The sequence below is a fragment of the Periplaneta americana genome, chromosome 4 (assembly GCF_040183065.1).
Source record: "Periplaneta americana isolate PAMFEO1 chromosome 4, P.americana_PAMFEO1_priV1, whole genome shotgun sequence".
NCBI lineage: Eukaryota > Metazoa > Arthropoda > Insecta > Blattodea > Blattidae > Periplaneta > Periplaneta americana.
In genome coordinates this window covers 15,145,708-15,167,124 of record NC_091120.1, presented here as the reverse complement: position 1 = coordinate 15,167,124, position 21,417 = coordinate 15,145,708, and the positions used below count along the sequence as shown (strand labels likewise).

Genomic DNA, 21,417 nt, shown 5'->3' with positions numbered 1-21,417 from the left:
TCAATCAAGGAAGATTGCCAGCAGCTATTGAAATGTAGGAATTGGAAAGTGAGAGCCCGGGATAGAGAAGATTGGAGGCAGAGAATCAAGAAGGCCAGGGCCCGTTTTGGGCTGTAGCGCCGATGATGATGATGATGATGGCGGCTGAGTGTTCAGACATTCAGCCTGTCTCACAAGCAGTCTGGGTTCGAATCTTGGTCAGGCCTGGGATTTTTCATTTCTCCATTTCATCATTATCCCATAATATTCCTGAAGACTGGCTGGCAATGCATGGAGGAAGCTGGCCTAGAGACAAGTGGAGTTGCCTGCTCGAAACATGGGTATGCCAGTCTACTATATACAGTCACGAAGCTTGAGTTTTGAGGGTGCTATAAACAATAGACTGTGACGGTACTATTTTGCATTGCCTGTAATGAGGCGATATTAGCGATCCTAGTGGTGAGCAACTATCTAATGTTTACATATTTACTACGTATTTAGCTTCGCGACTGTATATACTAGACTGTGGGTATGCAGTGAACCTTGTGCAGTCAGCCGATGTGGGTTTGGGAATGTGCCTGGCTTGACAGTTAGCACAATTAACCTTAAAAGGCCATAGTGCACCTATCTCGAAATTCCATTTCATTCCAACAAATTACAATAATTTAAACTGCAGAAAGTCTCAGCAAACGTTAATGCAAAGTAAATTTGTCAACCAGCAGTAAGACTTCCACAATACTGCCATGTCATTTGTTGAAGTACATTAGCCTACATCAACAGTCACTGAGAGTATAGAATTGGGTCCTTCAAATTTTCGACACCTCTCCTGCCCTCGATACTTGGAAGTACTCTTGAGAGACTTCCAGTAGGATATAATAAAGTTTATGGAATCATGTGGTATATGATATCCATCTCTGTTTCGCACTTTACATAAATGTGAATCTTTTCCACCAAGGATATATTATAAGAGTTATACTTGTTTTTTTGAAAGATGGGACATGACAGGAGCGTTGTGATCGGAAAAACAACTGAATATCACATAGCGTGGTAGGCCTGTTGCTATGATAACAACGGTTGAGTTGCCAAACTTACAGGCTCCACATGGCGAGTGTTTAATAGCTCTCTTGGAAACATTTATTGTGCACACAATGTTAGCATTGGTACGTTTCATCTTTGATTCTCTGTCGATTTTTGTATTGTTTTCTTACCTTCGCGTCAATTGTCAATGAATGTTTTAACATCAGCCATCTTAACGACAATTGCTAGCTTCCATCAGCTGGCAGCTGGTAGTCCATGTTGGCAACATGGCACTGTAGTTCCAAGCTTGGCCGCTTAACTGTCATGTCCCATCTTTCAAAAAAACAAGTATAGATTGTAAAATAATCCTAACCCTTGGTAAACAAAATACAGAGCCAATCAAAAAATCAACTACTGTATTATGGATAATTTTTGAAATGATGTTCATTCTTACAAGAAAGAATCCTTCCCAGTGCCATACAGTCGATTTGGAAACAAACAACCTCTCCCCTCACCGCCAGAGGAAGCTAATTATCCATGTGTAATGTGCATTTGATGCCAACTTAAAATGACCTGGAGCATGGCCTTCTATAAGCTAAGGATAATGGCACACGGCCATGCCTATACACATTGTTGTGATAGACTGGAATGATAAAAGGCCACGCAGCCACTTAACATTATTTCAGAAGAGAAAAATTGAACTTGGAAACAGTGTTACTCAAATTAAGTGTTTATTCGGTAGACAAAGCGTTTCCAAGCAAGTGGCTCTGTCACACAGACCCAATCCGTTGGCCTCCATGATCATCTGATTTGACTCCCTGGACTTCTTTTTTCTGGGGTTTCATCAAGGATAGTATCTATGCAACTAAGCCACGCAACATTCCTGAATTAGTGGAACGAATTGAACACACGATACAAATGGTTACGCCTGACATGCTTACCAGAATCCATGAAGAGTTGATACGTCACTTACATTTGTGCATTCAGCAGAATGGAAGATATTTTGAAAATTGTACACCATAATTTGTCAACAATTGAAACTGTTTTTTGTTCCACTAGGAATATTTGAATAATCAATCAAATCAATTTATTAGTGATATACAAATCAGGCTTTCAGGTATAATTCCCTGTAAAGTTGATTTGAATAATTTCGAGGGAAAAATTGTTCCAGGCTGGGTATCGAACCCGGGACTTTTGGTTAAACGTACCAACACTCTCCCAACTGAGCTACCCGGGAACTCTACCAGACACCGATCCATGACATATTCGTCACTACCTGTTTTACATATGGTAGTTATGTGTGGCCACCACAATAAAGTTCAGCATGTAGGATATTACCAGTATATGACTATTATAATTCGCTAAAACCCACAGTTTAAAATAAAAACGTATAGATTTACCTCTAATAAATTGTTTGCATTGTGCCACTAATATGGTACAGTACAGTACCAGTATAGGTACTCTTAGCAATGCAAACTGTACCGGTACTATTGAAAATATTCAGATAAATGAACAATATTCTTATCAGTATTATCATTCAAGTGAATGTGTTTTTTTTTCTAAATCTGTTTATATGGACTCATTTTTCATTTATACTGAATTGGTACCAATTATCACTCAAGTTATTATTAGTATTATCATACATGTGAATGTGTTTTTCTTCAAATCTGTATATATAGACTGATTCAGAAGCTGAAGTTACTTTACAGTCAGGTTTCTCCTGCCAATATATTCTTTTATTTGGTAATCAGGAATAAACTGAGAGAAGCATTATGCCTAACACAGTACAAATTTCATCATAATATTAGGTTACATTCAAATTGATTATGGTTTCCCTTTTGTCTGTAAAACAATAAGCTGAATTAGATAATCTGAAAAAAATCTTTTGAATGAGTCTAGTAATGATTTTACTATAGTGTTTGATAAGATATTGTAGTGTATGTGGACCATAACTCACATTTTAATTTTCACTTCCGGAATCCAGTTTGATTTTTTTTCTCACTACTCCATTTGGACGAAGATGATCTTATTCTTGGCTGTTTCGAAACACACAATCTCGCCTCCGAGCCTTCCTGTTGTTTAGATTCTTCTTATTTTAAGCATTTTATAGGCATTGTGTTCAATCTTGGAATTCCATCATTATCTTATTTCTCATCATAGTTTTGAGTGATAACTAAATCGTAAACTGCAGTTTCATTGCATTCAACTGTAATCCATATCTGGTGCGTCATAAGGAGGCATAACTCCAACACATCTGTTTTCTTACTAGGCCTATCTTCTTCTAGAAAACTTATTTCATCTACCACGTACAAACTCTCACCAGACTTAAAATTTAAACATTTGAGTGGCAAAATTTGTCATATAACTTCCCTAGCAGCAAATTTATGTATAAAATAATAAGGTAAATAATTATTTTTTAAATAGATTACTAGTACCGGTATTCTAGTTTCTATTTACATTTTTCTTGTAAGCCGCAAGAGTCCTTCACACACACCAAAAAAATTATGTCATTATGTAACAACAACCAATGAAAAAAATTTATTGTTGTTTGTTGTTTAGTCAACTGTCCGAAGACAGGTCTGAACCTCACAAGTGATACCAAGGAGGCACCACTTATGAGGCAATTAGACCAGGAGATAATGGGGTAGGATGGTCAGTTCCTTTCCCCCTCCATTGCATACATCGCCGACTAGCTACATATTACACTAATCAAACTTCATATATATATATATATAAACAACTGTTCTTCCTCCGACACACATCGTCAAGTGAGGTGTACTGCCTGATAATAGATGTACCCTACATATCAGCCAGAACCTCTGTGTTCTCTAATTTCTACAATGGAATAATATAAGTTGTAGAAGAACTGTCAACAGCCAAATCCCTTTCAGCAAAATATCCCTTATCTATAGAAATTCATAATAAACTTGGTGTTACTTACCACTGGGCATTAGTAGGTTAAGTATAGATGACCTGGCGCTATAAACAATTATTATTATTATTATTATTATTATTATTATTATTATTATTATTATAGCTACTATTGTAAAAGTTCCTTTATTACTCAGAACATTTAATATAATGAACAATGAGAGCACACAAGCACACAGGGATCAAGTAGATAAAAGAATTATTAAACCAGATTCATCAACAAAAGAATTTATTTAACAATGTACATTTACAATTCAGCATATTAGATTGTCTTCTAGAGGTTAATTTTAACTTCTATAAAGATACATTACAGCTGAAAGTCCCACATTTTACTAAATGATGTACTTGCTCTAATTTTTAAACTTCCACCAGTTTTTGTACATGACAAGGTACACACCACATTCTTTAATGAGCTCAAGAAGACAAATATGTATAATGTAAGATAATAATACTTCTCAAGCTATTGCTTAAAAAATCATTCACAAAAATTAAGTACATTCCTTACTGTTCAACATCTAAACAATTTCAATTTTCAATTATGAAGAAATTACTGATAAGTATCAGTACCTATAGTATTATTTCTGACTCGTGGAATTGTTAGCAGGTCTCTCAGTTTGTATATAAAAATTATATCGTACCAGTATCTAAAAGTACTAAAACAATGCAGCAGTCAACTTAATGTCGAGTATACTCCTCAAATTGGCACACAATTGAAATAAATACATTTCTTCATTAAACTTCATAAATAAAGTTATAACTTCACCAACTTCAGCTTGAATAATTTACGAATTAAATTCTTGGGTCATTTAGTGCTGGGTGATATGTAAACAACACACGCACACAAAGAATGTTGGCAATGAGATGTTAACAAAAATAATATGTTGGTAGGAAGATTACATGTCATGATTAACTACAATCATAACAAAATACTTCTGTTATGTGCAGAATTTAAATTAAAATATCCTTAAGTTCTTATGCCATTGCTCTTGAATGGTGAACTTTATATTAATTTATATCAAGTTGTTTAAGGATAGCCTATATAATTTACAGCCTATAATTTTCAATAGAAAATATTTTCCATTTTATTTTATTTTTTCTTCATAAATATAATTGATTATTCATTCAAATTAAACATTTCTGGGAACAAGTGGCCTCTATGTTTCATTTGCTCTATTTTAAGCCAAGAGAAAACGAACAAGGGAGCCAATTTCAATGAATTCATAATTTTGTAGAATTTTTGTGTAAAATCTAGATATACGAATAAAGTACAAGTACATCATTTTTAATAACATTTATGGCACTTTATATACAAACTTCCTAGATATTCCTCAGTGGTTGTAAAAGTCCGTACTCAGATGGACATGCAGACATATGGACAAATAGATGGACTGATGACTGGACAAACACCAAGCTATAAACCGCCTATATGATGTGAAGATTGTGGTAGTAATAGTAGTAATCTAATGCCCACGATCTTGGATGATCTTCATTCTCATTCTTGCTTCCCAGTATATTTCTGACAAAGGTTCATGCCGAAAGTTATGAAGTGTCATTCTGTAAGAATATTACAGATGGTGATTGCAGAATGGATAGACAAAATTGGCAATTTGCCGGAAGAAGACGGGCTGAGGGTTTAATCATTACTTCCGCAACTTAAAATCATTTTATTACTAAATAAAAGGAAGAGATTCTTGAGATATATTATTAATATTAAGAATAAAGAAAATTGATTTTGAAGTCACTGGTTCAAATTGGTAGATACTGAACCTCTGTAACATTTTTAAAGTTGACCATAAAATGTCCCTTTAGTACACCTTCAGGAACTAGGGAAAAATTAAGTAAAATTTGCTTTGCCTTGCGATTACTAATAAAAACATCACCTATTGAATCTGCTCGCACATTGTACTTTGCATACTTTCACTCTATCCTAACGTATGGTATAATCTTTTGGGGTAATTCACCTAATGCAATTCAAATACAGTATTTAAACTACAAAAGAGAGCTATTAGAACCATAGTTCAAGTATCTCAAACTACCAGCTGCAGGCCATTCTTCAAAAAATTACATATCTTGCCGTATTTATATTTATGAAACCTTAAATGTTATCAAATATAATTTGTATAGCTTTCCTACAAATTCAGACACACATCAGCACAATACAAGAAATGAAAATAATATTTTTATTGCAAGTTTTAACACCAACTCTATATAAAAACAGTTTCATTCGTGCTGGTCTTCTTATAATGGCCTACCAAATTATCTTAAAGAAATATCTGCACATCAAAAATTTAAGAAAACTCTTTACAAAATTTAAATCAAAAATTGCTTTTACAGTATGAACGAATTTATTGAAAATTGCCATAACTTAATATAAAAAGAACGCCTTACTTAAAAAATTTTACTTCCTCTTTTCCAGATCCTGACTTCGAGAAGGATGTCTTCTCATGAAGGATGCGTTGGTCGAAATTTACTCCAGACTGCTAAATGAAATGTGATTTGTCTTGTAAAGTGTACTATCTGTTCTTGTCATTGTTATTTGTTAATGTTGAAATTTGTGTTGTATTTTAGTTAACGTACCGGTACTATGTTGTATTTTAATTCTGTTGTAGCTTAATAAATGTGTTACCGGTACTTTTGACATGTCCCATGTCATATAGTAAGTGATCAGTTGAATGCAATATGAATACTGGAACAGTAGGGGCTACTACTTCACCATCAGACATCATAGGTGTAAGTAGAGAAAGTATAGCGGTGCTAAAAATAGAAACAGGAAATATAAACAAAATACACTCACATGTGTAGGCCTACACAGAGGGAAGTAAATGAACGAAAGATAGAATAATGGAAAAATTATTTGCAAGGAAAGTTCAGACTCTGAAACAATAAAGAAGATAAACCCAAATAATAGTTTAGTTTTCAGAATTACAAGAAATTTCACACTTATTGAAGTCAATTAAAAGAAATAACACGCAACGTTTAAAAATTAACTAACTCTGTCTTGTGTTTCAATATTTGCAAAATATCATGAGTTGGAGAAATATACTGTACTTCTTTATAAAATAATCAAGGTATTGAAAACCTTATTCAAAAATAAAATTAAATTCAATAAAATGGATTCCTCTAAATATGGGGATTTCTGGATTGAAAAGGCAGCTGAAATAGCTGAATCTGTCATATTGAAGAATCCTCTTAAGAACTGTTAATCCATGTGGAAGCAAAGTTCTAAAAAGAGATTTAAAGAAATTAAAAATTCAGTCTAAATATTCGTTATTATGTAAATCACATTAACCCATTTAATTGGAAAATACCAATCTCAATTATGATATCTATATTACAAACATGCCATGCAAAATCTATGAACTTCGTTAATGTAGCCCACAATGTTTCCAAAAGTTTGACATCAACAGTAAATTATTAATTGGAAGTATCAAACTTCGTGAAGCTGACCTAATTAGATCGACTGGGATAAGGAGACAACAGCAACACAATAGTGTTGAATTTTAATAGACATTCTCATTTTTAGCATATTGATGCTTTTACAGTTATTTACTCTGCTTATCTATCTAAAAACTTTTTCTTACTAATAGATATCTGCCAATCAGTTTAAATGCAAACTCACATAATATTATAACGTCTCCTACAGCAGTAACTGAGTAGAATGTAAATTGTACCTTGCGATTTTTTTATTTTGCAAATATCTTATTTCTTTTCAGTTGGAAAATAGGTCAAGGAGATATTAAAATATGCTTATTATATGCTGTCAGTTTTAAGGTTTGGTGATTGCTTTGCCATTTCATTTAGTTTAAGAATACCGGTAATTAAGATACACAATTCAAATTTCTCGTAACTCTTTAGTTATTTGTCCACTTTTATTCGTATGTCTGAAACTTCAGTGAAAGATTAAGTGTAGAATTTATTCAGCTAGGGATTGGAGTTAACAGATACTCTTTTGTAGTATAACTAACTTAAAAATAATTTCTCTGAATATTTTATTTTGTTGTTTATGGTATCACACACAACTCCGTACTCAGCATCTGTTAATGTATGAGTCCACTACAATCAATGTCTGTAGTAAGAAAGTTCACAATTGTTTCAGGATATTGTTAATATTATTATTGTTATTTTTCTGAACAAAATGATTACAGTTTTGCTTAAATAATTTGAATTTCAGTCAGAAGTTAAATATTAGTGGTAAAGATAGGGATAATTTGGTATTCTTAAATACAGTGAAACCTGTTCAAATCGGAACCTGAATAATCCGGAATCCTGTCTATTTCGGAACAATTTATTGGTCCCGGCGAAATTTGTATGTATTGTGTAATTTTTCCTGAATAAAACGGAAACTGTCCAACGTGGAAACGGAAACTGTCCAATGCGGAAACGGAAATTGTCCAACGCGGAAATGGAAGCTGTCTGCTACTGTTCAAAACGGAAACAATATTTTGGACATACTATATTTTGTAACTATATTTTGAAACAGCGTGTAATTTCAAGGAATATACGAAATATGTAGGTCACTAAGATAAAAACTAATTTTATTTGCAAAATTTTAGAGGTTACGAGAGTGTGTCGGCCTGTTGATCATAAATTTTATTAACCTGTTGACTAGGCAGACGAGTGCCTTCAAAGATTTTCAATGCTTCACACCCGTATACTTTCGTAGCTAAATAGAGCGCAAGTGTAGTGATTTCCAGGTAAAAAAAAATAAACTGCGTAAAATGTGTCATTAGCATTAAGTGATGAAGTAAACGTTATCGAGATAAAGGGAAATTAGAAACAAAGTCTATGTGAATTAATGTTGTTGTTTTCTAATGCCAGGCGTTTGACAGTAAAGTCATTTGACCTCTTGCACTCCAATATTTTTCAAAGATATTATCATGGCCAGCCACTGAACCACAGATTTATGTGAATTAATGTTGAAGTTCAGTTGTGGAAAACTCAGGTGTGACACTTTAAAAATTAAAGATCATAACGAGTGAGTGGCTTGCGGCCAATATTGGTGACACAAAAGGAACCAGAAAGCAACTGTTTATATGGAAATAAATGAACTGTTGTGGGAGTGGGTTCTTCATGATCTCTCAAAGAACATGCCAATTTCTGGATCTATTCTGCAAAGCAAGCTATTGAACTAGGAAAGAAATTAAATAAACCAGAATTCAAGGCTTCTAATAAATAGCTCCTAGTCCAATTAATTAATAATGTGCAGTGATATACAATACAGTAACTTAGCATACCGTTAGATATTAAATTCAATGAGATTAGTAAACTTTAGTAATGTTTAATGACTGAGTTACGATAACATTTATACAGAAAATGAGATTTTAATCAAGATGATTCACCAACGGAATAAGCGACAGAAAGCTGATTCAGTGCGAATACTGTTAAACGAAATATTTTGTACTTCTTGCAGTTTGCGGCATGCCATTTGGTTTTTCATGTATAGAATGACAAAATATTCCATTTTAATGTCACATCTGACTAATACGGAAACCTGTCCACAACGGAAAAAAAATTAGGACCACGTCACTTCCGTCTTGGACAGGTTTCACTGTATATGTCACTCTGATATTGTAATGTTCTGCACTGAAAAAAAGTCCCAGTTTAAAAGAGAAAATATTACAGTAAACCTACATTTAAAAAAACCCACTGACCACGGATATAAGATACCGGTAATTTGGAACTTACTGAAATGTATGACAATTGATTAACAAGAAAATTATGTGGAAAATATGGAAACTTGAACATAAAATAAATGGCAGCGATAAGACAGAAAAACAACTAGTGCTGTCGCTTCAATATTAAATTATACAATGCACGAAAATTTGCTCCTTAATGCCATCTTCTTCTTCTTTCTACGGTCTACTCGACGAATTCTCTTGGCTTCTATTCAAGGCTGCCAATGTGTATTTTCCAAGTGGGGGAAGCTGATGTAGAGCTCCACTACCAGAGAGATGCAAGGCCACCGTGAAGAAAATGTTCAGTAATTTGACCTTGTGGAAGTATCTGAACATAATTTTATGCACCAGTTATTTAAGAATTTCAAGCACAAACTTTCATAAAAATGTGGTTCTATAATAATTAACAACTACAAAAATATGTGTCTGAACACAAAATAAATAAATATATTTTTGTTAATATAAGTGAAAGTAATAGCTTTGTAATGAAATTAAAATAATAAAAATTGGTAAATTTTAAAAATTAAATCTAATGCATACAAAAAGTGAAAAACAGAATAACTCTGTTACAGTTACAAATTGAACTGGAAGCACCAAAATAAAAGTAAAACTGTTAAACTATGCAATTTTTTTTCGGAAACGTCTCTAATACAAGTTTTTATCAGAAAAAAAAAACAATTGCAGAGTTCTCTTGCTTTAGAAAATGTTTCTAAAGATCTCTCTTCCAAGTCCAGTTTTTTTAAGTCTTCTAAAAAAGAAATGCTTACGAAAGAAAATGATGTCTGTTCTCAACAATAATTTACTGGCAGGGGTGTATTTGAGGCCTGCCGAGCTCTGATGACACTACTATTTTTCGACGTCTGGCGGTGCCACAGCACTTTCCTGATTTTCATATTGTCGTTATTTTGCAATAATAATAAAAAGTCATATTCATATTTGAACAATTTCATAGCGAAATCTAATATCTCTTTATCTAGATTTGAACCCATATATATTTTCGTCTGACATTGCATAAGTATTCTTGTGGAAATGGTGGTGGTGGTGGTGGTGGTGGTGGTGGTGGTGGTGGTGGTGGTGGTGGTGGTGGTGGTGGTAACGATGATTAAGAAGAAGGCGACGACGAAGACAACTACTGCCGGTACTGCCAAAATTCCAGAGCCAGGACACTTTTTTGTTTAGAAATATGCCACTGTTTACAGGCAATTCCAACATACATAATTTAATTTTTACATAAATAAATCGATGTAAAAAATATTATAGAGCCAGGGAGGGGGCTCAGGCCCCAGTTCGTCCCCCCTAATGGGCGCCCATGTTTCTACTTATACTCGTTCTTTGTCTAATGAATGTTATGAAATTGCAAAGGAGTGAAACACATTATGATTACCTTGAAGAGCCTCTCACTCATTCTGAGAAGAAATCAAAAAAGGTAAATATGTACAAAAGAGAGAGAAAAAAAAAAAGACAGTGTACATACTCATTTAAGACAGTAATGTATTTTGAACAACAAAACAAGATTAAAAATATAATTCAAATACCGATACTGAAGAATATGGAAGCTGTATTTATTAATTCATATTAGTAGTTCGAGAGAAGTGTTTAATTCAGTTTTTTGATTACATAAATAAGCCTAATTTAACATAAACTGACCGTGAAATTCGCAATAAATTTTCAGTGTGCATTTATTATTAGCTCCTGTCATATCACCGAATTTAATTCTGCTTCTCTTTCAATACCAGTAACGATATTTGAGGAAAAATAAAGTGATATGGCATCGGATTATAAATTCAATAGCCATAGTTATGCAGGTAATTAATTACTACTCTACGAAAATGTTAAGGCAACATTTCATTTCACGAATATAATTTGCAAAAGTGCACTTTTATACAGGAAAGGCATCTTCGGTAAACTTTTAGAATGTTCATTACAGCAGACTTTCATTCTTGATTCCACACCTTTAACAAATATTTGTGTATCTGTAGTGATCTGTTGAATTTGTTAAGTTAACAACTTTTTTATTTTGCTGTGTTAATATTGAAACTACAGTAAACCCTCGTTCATACACTCCTGCTTGTAATGCTATCCCGTTCATTATGCTCTTTTTATATGGTCCCTGGACATTTCATATATAATCCTGCATAATTTTATCCTCTTATAACAGTACCAAATCCCACTTGTAGCACTTTTTTCGGATCGAAAATGAGTAAAAAATTCCATATAAATTGCGAAACTTATAGTTTTAATAGCATGGTGAAGAAATATGTGGCTGTGGCTACTGAGAGTCTTTGCACCATGAGTGCAAGAAAGAAATTTCATCCTCTACCTAAAAAAAACCCTCTGTCAACATTGTCCGAAGATGTATTTACTGGTATTTTCCTTTGTACGAAAGGATTTTAACAATTAAACATCTCCCTGTCAATAGATTTCCGTTCTTTCTGTAAAATTTAGTTATCCTTTGAATTCTGTGGAGTGTAATGTAAGCTTGATAGGCAAAATGGCAAAGCAGAAACCTCCATCTATAGTGAAAAAATTACATTAGAGTTGCTCCTAGCGGTGCATCAAGCGAAGTTATCTTGATTATTCATCTTGATTACACAACTTTTAACACTGTATCACTTCGGAATATGTATGATAAGAACTTTCTTGTGTTAAATTTTTAACGTACCTTGTTAACATGTTTCGACCTATTTTCGGTCATCTTCGGAACTGGTCTTTGTTGGTCTTGGCGCCTCTTGTTTCCTGTATGGGTGCGTTCGTAGTGTAGAGTCAAAGAGTGTATGTATTTTGAAATTGAGTTGTGTGTTGAGAATATCGTTGGGGTGTGTTTTCGTGTGTCTGTATATTTCATATTGTTCTAGCGTGTTCATTGTTCATTTCAAACACGTTACAAAGAACACATCACAGCCATAACAAAATTGTAAAACACCTCCACATATGCAGAACACATCACAAATGGCAAAAACACCTACAGAGACATCAACACAGACATGGAAATACTGCACATCCAACCAAAAAGCCAGAAACTCAACACACTAGAACAATACGAAATATACAGACACACGAAAACACACCCCAACGATATTCTCAACACACAACTCAATTTCAAAACACATACACTCTTTGACTCTACACTACGAACGCACCCACATAGGAAACAAAAGGCGCCAACAACAACAACGACCAGTTCCGAAGATGACCGAAAATAGGTCGAAACATGTTAACAAGGTGCGTTAAAAATTTAACACAAGAAAGTTCTTATCATACATATTCCGAAGTTATCTGTAGTTATTTGAACCGCAGAGAAAATGTTATCATTCATAATAGCAGTACAAACGCGCGACAAACAACAATCAAAGATTTTTTTCCATATAAGTTGAGCTCTTATTTGCATTTTGCACTGTAACTAATGCACAATAAAACATACCGTATGTTTCCTATGAAGTTGTGTCTAAATTATTTTCCCCATTTCATACATCATTTCCCATCTATAGCGCTGTTCTGCTTATAATGCTTTAAGGCCTCAGCTCCTTGATGAGCGTATTAACAGGGTTATACTGCATTATGATATTTTACTTTAATGGCTAGTTTCGGCAGGAATGTACGCCATCTTCAGATTGCTAGTCTAAAGCAGTTAGCTTAGTATAGAGCTCACTGGTCAGAAGATGACTTACATTACCACTGAAACTAGTCATCAAGGTAAAATATCATAAGTTTCTATATTAACACAGTAAAGTTAAAAAAGTTGTTAATTTAACAAATTTAACATATTATAAAGCAGACTGTTGAAAGTATTAACTTTTTCATTATTTATAAATGTTCACTACCAATAGAGGACTGCACAGCGTTTGTGGTAGAGGTTTAGTTTCACTTCAATCACATTGAAATGGAATTTGTTAATGTAAAGGTTCTATTGCAATAAAAATATGTAGGCCTATTGTTAGAAAAATTTAATTTAATTGTGTGTCTCTATTATCCAATAAAACACACATGAAAAGTGTAAAAAAAAAAAGACAGAAATTAAAGTCATCACAGATGTATGGAATATTCTGTAGGCTTATGTGCTAGAAACGATCATAAATAAACTGATTTATTAGGTAAATTGTTATTAAATTGTGTTCCAATATTATAACTATTGTAGTAATCATATATATTACCGGTATCGTAAATTAGAACTACTGAGAAAGTAAAGTAGGTAATAAAATGAACACAAACACATTGTGCACAACGTCATGAATTTTCGTAGAGGAAATTACGTCAGAATTAAATGAACCGAGCCTCTCGTAATTAGTACAAACTTAATTAATATAACAGATAAAACAGAAGTTGTCAACTCTATACAAATCGTACAAAATGTTTGCTATAATTCCACTTTAAATTTACATCTGTGGTGTCAGTTGTAACTTACACATTGTTTTCACAATGATTAACCGTTTGCAGGGATAGAAGTAAATGGAATGGAGTATTTAGGGCATTTCATTTGATTTACACAACAAAAGATGTCTATATTAAAATACAAAAAGAGGAAAAAAAAATCAATACTGAATATTTAAATATATGCCATAGCTCCTAAGAATATTCGATCTTCCACTGATGAGAATACTGGTACAGACGATCATCTCAGATGAAATTATTCAATTAATCTATCTGAAAGCTCTGCTTGACTCGATAAGCGGTTGCATTCTCCTCTCTGTAATAAGGCAAAAAGATTCATTCATTTAACTTACAGTACTACATGTTTAATAACAGAATAGAGCTACTATTTTTATGCTAATCTAATTCACCACATATTTATAATAAAATTCCACCACGGTACATATTTATATTTATAAAAATGGCTCATTAATATGAAGGTAAAGGTTAAAGTTCCCACTTCATATACCATGAAAGTGCATGGGGGCATGCTTTCATGACCATGGAACTAAAATGTTGTGGTACAGTAATATAGTTTTTAATATTTTGCTTCACATATCATCATGAAATTTTAAATTCTGAAATAGACTTGCAAAATGGATTTTATGTCTAAAATTATACAATACAATGTGAATTCCAGCAAGCATTTCTCAATTATTGTTTCCATAATCACGGAGACTTTCAGTAATTACTAATTATAAATACATTATCCGTTAATGTACTGCTGAAGCCATTCTGTATTAGCAAAATTACAGAATACAACTTGAAATAATAGTAATAATAATACTTACTTGCGCTTTTAGAGAACCCGGAGGTTTATTGCCGCTCTCACATAAACCTGCCATCGGTCCCTATCCTGAGGAAGATTAATCTAGTCTCTACCATCATATTCCACCTGTCTCAAATCCATTTTAATATTATCCTCCTAAACACCTTATTCACAAATATCCTTAATCTCTGTTCCTCTCTCAAAGTGAGAGTCCAAGTTTCACAACCATACAGAATAACCAGTAATATAACTGTTTTATAAATTCTAACTCTCAACTTTTTTGAGAGCAGACTTATAATAAAAGCTTCTCAACCGAATAATGACACTCATTTCCCATATTTTTCTGCGTTTAATTTCCTCCCGAGTGTCATTTATATTTGTTACTATTGCTCCAAGATATTTGAATTTTTCCACGTCTTTAAAGGATAAATTTTCAATTTTTATATTTCCATTTCGTACTATATTCTCGTCACGAGACATAATCATATACTTTGTTTTTTTTGGGATTTACTTCCAAACCTATTGCTTTACTTGCTTCAAGTAAAATTCCCGTGTTTTCCCTAATTGTTTGTGGATTTTTCCCTAACATGTTCACGTCATCCGCATAAACAAGGAGCTGATGTAACGCATTCTATTCCAAACCCTCTCTATTTTCCTGAACTTTCCTAATGGCATATTCTAGAGCAAAGTTAAAAAGTAAAGGGGACAGTGCATCTCCTTGATTTAGTCCGTACTGAATTGGAATAGCATCCAACAGATACTGGTCTATACAGACTCAATGTATGTTTCACTGAGATATATATTGAAATATAATTAAAATATTTAGTTTGTATGTTCAGAATTAACTACTGGTAGTTACAGTATTCAATGGTCAAATGTCGTGTTAGTACAGTACTACAAGTACCGGGTATGATTATAAGTTGCAGTGAATACAACTCACCTTCAAGAAAGAGGCGATTCATGTTACAACAACAGCTTTGTGTACACATGGCCCTCCAGCTCCTTCCAGTAAGGCAGGCCACAAGTAAGTACGAATTTGTTCACTTTCAGGATTAGATGAATGAAATCTTATATGTACATCTCTTCTTACAATCCTCTGCTCGTATTCAAGAATGAAGGGTGGTGACTGAAATCAGAGAGGATCAGAACACTACATTTTCACTGTAGAAATAAAGAAAACTTTTATAAATACTTAAAGATTTTATAATCTCATTAACATCTTCAGTGTTATGCTCTAACATAATTATGATACCTTGTGGCATGTATACTCTTAACATATTACTGGTACGTTATTTCCATAAAGTTAAAATGTATGAATTGAATTTTTGCTAAAATCGCCATTAAAAATGAAAATACTTATACTGGTATGCTGTCTTTATTAAATTCACTGTTTCATATGATGAATTACCTACATTTTTCGAAAAAGACTATCAGACTTACTGAAACGGGCAACAGCTAATGAAACCTAGGTATTAATTGTTTATCCTTCTGAGTACAGTAAAACCCTGATAAGACGCTGTTCAAGGGACCGGGTGTAAAACGCGTATTAACCGGGACAACATATTAGGCGGGTATACTAATTTTGACTTATATACAGTATCTATTAGCATTTTTCTTTTTTGAAATACATGATTCATGAAAGGTAATATAATATTACTCCATTATGTAATTACTGTACTGTACGTTAAAGACATTTACAATATGTACTGTACTTAATTCTTTCGAAAAAAAAAAAAGCCATTTATAGTTGTTTGCCGTGTGCGTGTTCTCCAAGCCCTCATGTTTACCACACTTCAGTTTCTGTGATTACATCCTCCCGACGTCGCAGCTGTAGTGATTGAGTCGCGATTTTTTATTATCGTTCTTAATGTCGATGATGGGATTCCTAATGCATCAGAGAGTTGTTTCTGAGTAAGAGTACTGTTCTCATCGTACTTTCTAAGATTTCCAATTTTTCCGACACAGAAAGTGCTTTTCGTTTAACACTCATTGTAATCACATTCACAGACACTTCAATACACTAAAGGACAACAAACTGTCCAGAAAAAATTTCCAGAATTTTATTACGGCCGAGTGAGGAATGCTGTTTCAGAGAGAGGGTTAGCAATAGGGTGAGGTATTGTAACTGTATGTAGGTTTTAACTGCGCAGGTAAGGAGTCGAATAAGGCAGCGTAACAAGAGGGTGGGGTATACTAAGGTATGAAGTATGAAGGTTTAAATGCGCAGGTAAAGAGTCGAATACCAATACTTTTCAGGTTAATGGCACCAGTGAGTTCAGTGACCAAGATGTTTCATTGCTGTTACAGTACATTGCTGAAAATTACATCGAAAATATTCCACAAAAACAGCGTATTATGCAAATGGGGTATTTTATAAAGGCGTTATCTATGAAATGTGCAGGGACGGGACAAAAAAAGCATATTACATGGGATAGCGTAATAAGCGGGCGCATCTTATCGAGGTTTTACTGTAGTTTCGAAGTTATTTTCTCCTTTTTCCAGACCTTTGGAACATCAATTCGAAATTAGTCAGCCGGTAATTTCCTCATAGTAACACAGTAAAGAGTTATAAAGTTAATCAGTGATTATTAGTTTTAAAAGTGTATATAGAATAATGAAAAGTATGTTAAATTGAATTACTATATATAAAGCACGAAAATTTGAAGTACATTTTTTTGTACTTCAATAAAATACAAGAAACTTACCTGGTTAACAAGGCCCCATGCTAACCGAACGGCATCCTTAACATATTGCACAAGTCCTGGGCAGGATTTAAGGCATGGGTAATCATACAATGTAGCCCAAATCTGGCAGCATACTTCCTGAAAATGTAATTTGTTACTCTTTCAAAAAGTGTCTTATTAGAGATTCATTTCCAACTTCTGTAATACACCAACCTCTGGAGACAAGATACCGGTACCGGTATATATAATGGGTCCACTTTCAGGAATAGGCTACTGTAAGTGCAACAGACTTCCTGAAATGGCTTGTAACCGATTATGCATTCAGTCATCGATGCTCAGAAAATATAGCAGGTCTGAATATTTAAAATATTTTACGAGCCTTAATCATGTGACATGTAAGAGAAACAATTACAAAATACAAGTTAGTATAATATTTACAATAGGTAGTTACTAATAATTATTATTCCTCCACTCTATATTTATCACACAAGTCACAGGGTTCTTATTTCAATCACACACTAAAAGCATCATAAAGAGAAATTCTCAGTGTGTATGTTTCAATCACTCACGAAGTTATCTGGGAAAATTAATTCAGTTTAGTAGATATATTTATTGTTAAGGAAGTCTAAGTTTAATGGTCTTTTAAATAGAATTACAAAGAGTTTATAATAATTAATTCAACTTGTATGTATATAGTTTCTCCTCATCTGTTTCAATGTATTATAGCCTATGAGTATTAAACAGAGAACAATAAATGTCTTTTGGACAGTTTTATTTCGTGTTGAATACGAAGGATGTTAAGAATGTCTTCAAATTCAAAATTGATATGTGACGAATTTTTTTATGCAATGCAATGAGTCTAAGGAGTTCATGTCACATACTTTTATAATCATATATTTCATGTGACGACGGTAATAGGACCATTGAAAATGAAACAATGAAAGAGTATGGTTTGTGGATAAGCTTCAGGGCTTCTACCACGTTGTCTTGGTGTTGGTGGCTGACGTTTCGACCGCTGTGTTGTGGTCATCTTCTGAAGCTTATCCACAAACCATGTACACCAACCGCGGAAGCTTATGCGAATACTTAATGAAAGAGTGTGTTTAGTTTCGATGTTGTTCTTACCTCAACACTCTTGGTTAAGTCAAATATATCCACCGTTCTCCTGAGGTAGATTGCAACATTTCTTTCAAGATCAGCTGCTACAGAATCCACAGGACTGGAGACCTGTGGGGTTGCTGGAGGTGGAGGAATGTGCAGAATGCGTCTGACATGATCTTTCTTCAGTGCCAACAATGATTGTGCTGACCTGAACGCCAACTGCTCCACCAAGTTGTTAGACATGAAGAAGAACGTATATGTCACTTTAGCATGTAGTCAAAATAACTTACTTGTAGGTAGTGTAAAGGTAGAAAAGGGTGAATTAATGTCGCACACAACATACAGTTATTACCAAACACAATCACTCAAACGTTCACAGGACAGAGCAAAGTAAGGGAAATTAATAATTTTCAAGTCAGAGAACTGGTTCAAGACAGTTGGATAAAGAGGTATTAGTGTAATTGAACACGCAATTTATTTCTTTACAGATTTCTCTTCCCTTTGAAATTACAGACCTAGTTCTGAGCATATACAGCATGTTAACCAGTGGCGGCTCCTGCATATTTCTTAAGAGGAGGAAAGAAGTTAACAGCATGAAATGACACCTTCTTGAATGAAACATGCTACAAATTAGCCTACATGCATACATGTAAGACCAGGTAGTGTTGGGGTTGGCCTTCCCTTCTGTATAGCAATAATCTGTTCTTGTAAACTGAGTTTCCTAAATTGTCCAAATTATATTATATTTTCACTTCCATTCATTGTTGAATAATTGCGCAAATTAACAATTACAAGGAAATTCACAACCTCGTAGCATTTTTCGAGCACACTACAGCATCACACGTGTTGGAAGAGACCAGCTACTAACTCGCAACCGGAACCGTTTTACGGAAATGGGAATGGGAATGGAAAATAATCTGAGGCAAGCGAGAACACTGCACCCACCCACGTGGTCTGTGTTGCCACATGTACATTTTACAAGTTCAGTATCACATGCTTTTGAAGAATGTCAGTTCTTGTAAAGTCATACTATCATTATTGTTCAAAGCTGCCGGTGGTCGATTAATTTTTTATGTTAAAAATGATGCAGTTTGGAGTACCTACTTTCAGTTTCAAATATATTTGTACAAAACTGACAACTTGGCTGTTGTCCTGTCTAGTAAACAATGAATAGAAGTGAATTTCAGGGGCCAACTACGTAGAACTACTTCCTCTTTATTTTACATAAACCCGACTTTAACTTTCAAATATCCACGAAAGTTTCAAACCATGAATAGTAGCCTATATAAAGTGCAATGAATAATACTTTTGATTTATAATTAAAAAAAGGTTTATATGATGTCTTTCATAGCGTTGCGTTAAAACTGATTTTGTTGTGTCTCCTCTTAGATGTGTTATAGTCTGGTTGAAAGCAGCATCATTAGATGGCAGCGGTAGCGAACTTGCTGCACTACCAGTCGGTTTCTATTTACTGCCCATGACTGATTCAGAGGAGGTCTCCTCCCTCTCCATTCATTTACTTGCTTTAAAACTCTGCTTCTTTCTCTGGCCGCTAGTGTGCTGTTGTCTATGTGTGTTAACTGCAGTAGAGGAGGAATGGAGTGCCTTTCCTCCACACAAACAATCTCGCATCTTTCTCACAGTTTTCTACAGCACATGAGCGCGCGTCGTTTAAAACTCGATCAACCGAGTTTTTCTTATAGCTGTGAACTTAAAAATTATCGAATCTTCCTTGAATTTCAAGGCATATATTTAATTTGGTATTTACTTTCAAAAGAAGAAAATGTGAGGAGGATGTTCCTCCCTTCCCTCCCCCGAGGATCCACCACTGATGTTAACTAATAAGTGGGAAATCTTTGAGAAACGGGTAAAGAACCTCGTGTATGGACGTGCTAATTGCAATGTGAATGAAGCAAGACGTTTGTACATTCAACAGTTCCCAAACAGACGTTTACCCAACAGCAAAGTCTTCCAGAGAATACAAGAACGTCTTGTAGAAATGGACACTATTGAAAAATGAGTTACAGCTTGTGGAATACCAATGAGCAGCAGAATCCCAGATTTAGAAGACAGAGTTCTTAATCTTATTGACGACAATAGCAATAGTAGCATCAGATACAAAGCAGAAATGGAGAATGGGAGTCGTGACAGTTTGAAAAATCCTGCAAAGCCAACTCCTTTATCCATACCATCTTCAGACAGTGTAACGTCTTAGTGAAGATGATTTTCTACCCACACAAGTGTTTTGTACTTGATCACTACAGATGTTTATTCAGGACCAATGTTTTCGTCTGCCATACTGGTACTATTCACCGATGAAGCAAAGTTTATCAGGGATGGAATGCAGAACACTCTTGTATGAGCTGACGAAAATCCGCTTGCAGTTTTGGAAACAGTACATCAACAACAGGTTAGTATTAATTTATGGGCTGGATGGACTGAAGGATTAATTGGTCCTTTATTTTTTTTTTTAGCAGGAACATTGACAAAATCATCATACTGTGAATAATTTTTAATGGAACATTTAGAGGTTTGCTAGCAGAAATCCACTACACTTAATTCACAGTATATGGTTCATGAATGACAGAGCATGACTTCATTTTCTCATGCTACTAGAACAATTCTAATTCAGTGGTTCCATAATAAATGGCTAGGCTCGTGGGGGATCAACATCCTGGCCTGCTCGTTCTCCTGACTTCAATTCATTGGATTATTACTTATGGGGGCATTTAAAAGCAATTGTGTATTCAAGACCTATTGAGAATAATGAAATTCTTTTCCAGCATGTTGAAGAAAGATGTCAGCAGGTACAAAAGGCGTGATTAATATGGGAGTGATTAAGACAGTATATTAT

General features: G+C 34.1%; 1 protein-coding gene across 1 annotated transcript in view; it reads right to left on the bottom strand.

Moving 5' to 3' along the window:
• Positions 1-11,075: 11,075 nt before the first annotated feature.
• LOC138697544 (uncharacterized) overlaps positions 11,076-21,417 on the bottom strand; it is a 123,236-nt gene continuing 112,894 nt past the window's right edge. Inside the window, exons 6-9 of the mRNA XM_069822877.1 lie at positions 18,588-18,782; positions 17,484-17,600; positions 15,719-15,904; positions 11,076-14,286 (exon numbers count right to left, since the gene is read on the bottom strand). Coding sequence (XP_069678978.1) covers positions 15,737-15,904; positions 17,484-17,600; positions 18,588-18,782 — 480 coding nt within the window. The 3' untranslated portion in view covers positions 11,076-14,286; positions 15,719-15,736. The remainder of the gene's footprint in view (positions 14,287-15,718; positions 15,905-17,483; positions 17,601-18,587; positions 18,783-21,417) is intronic.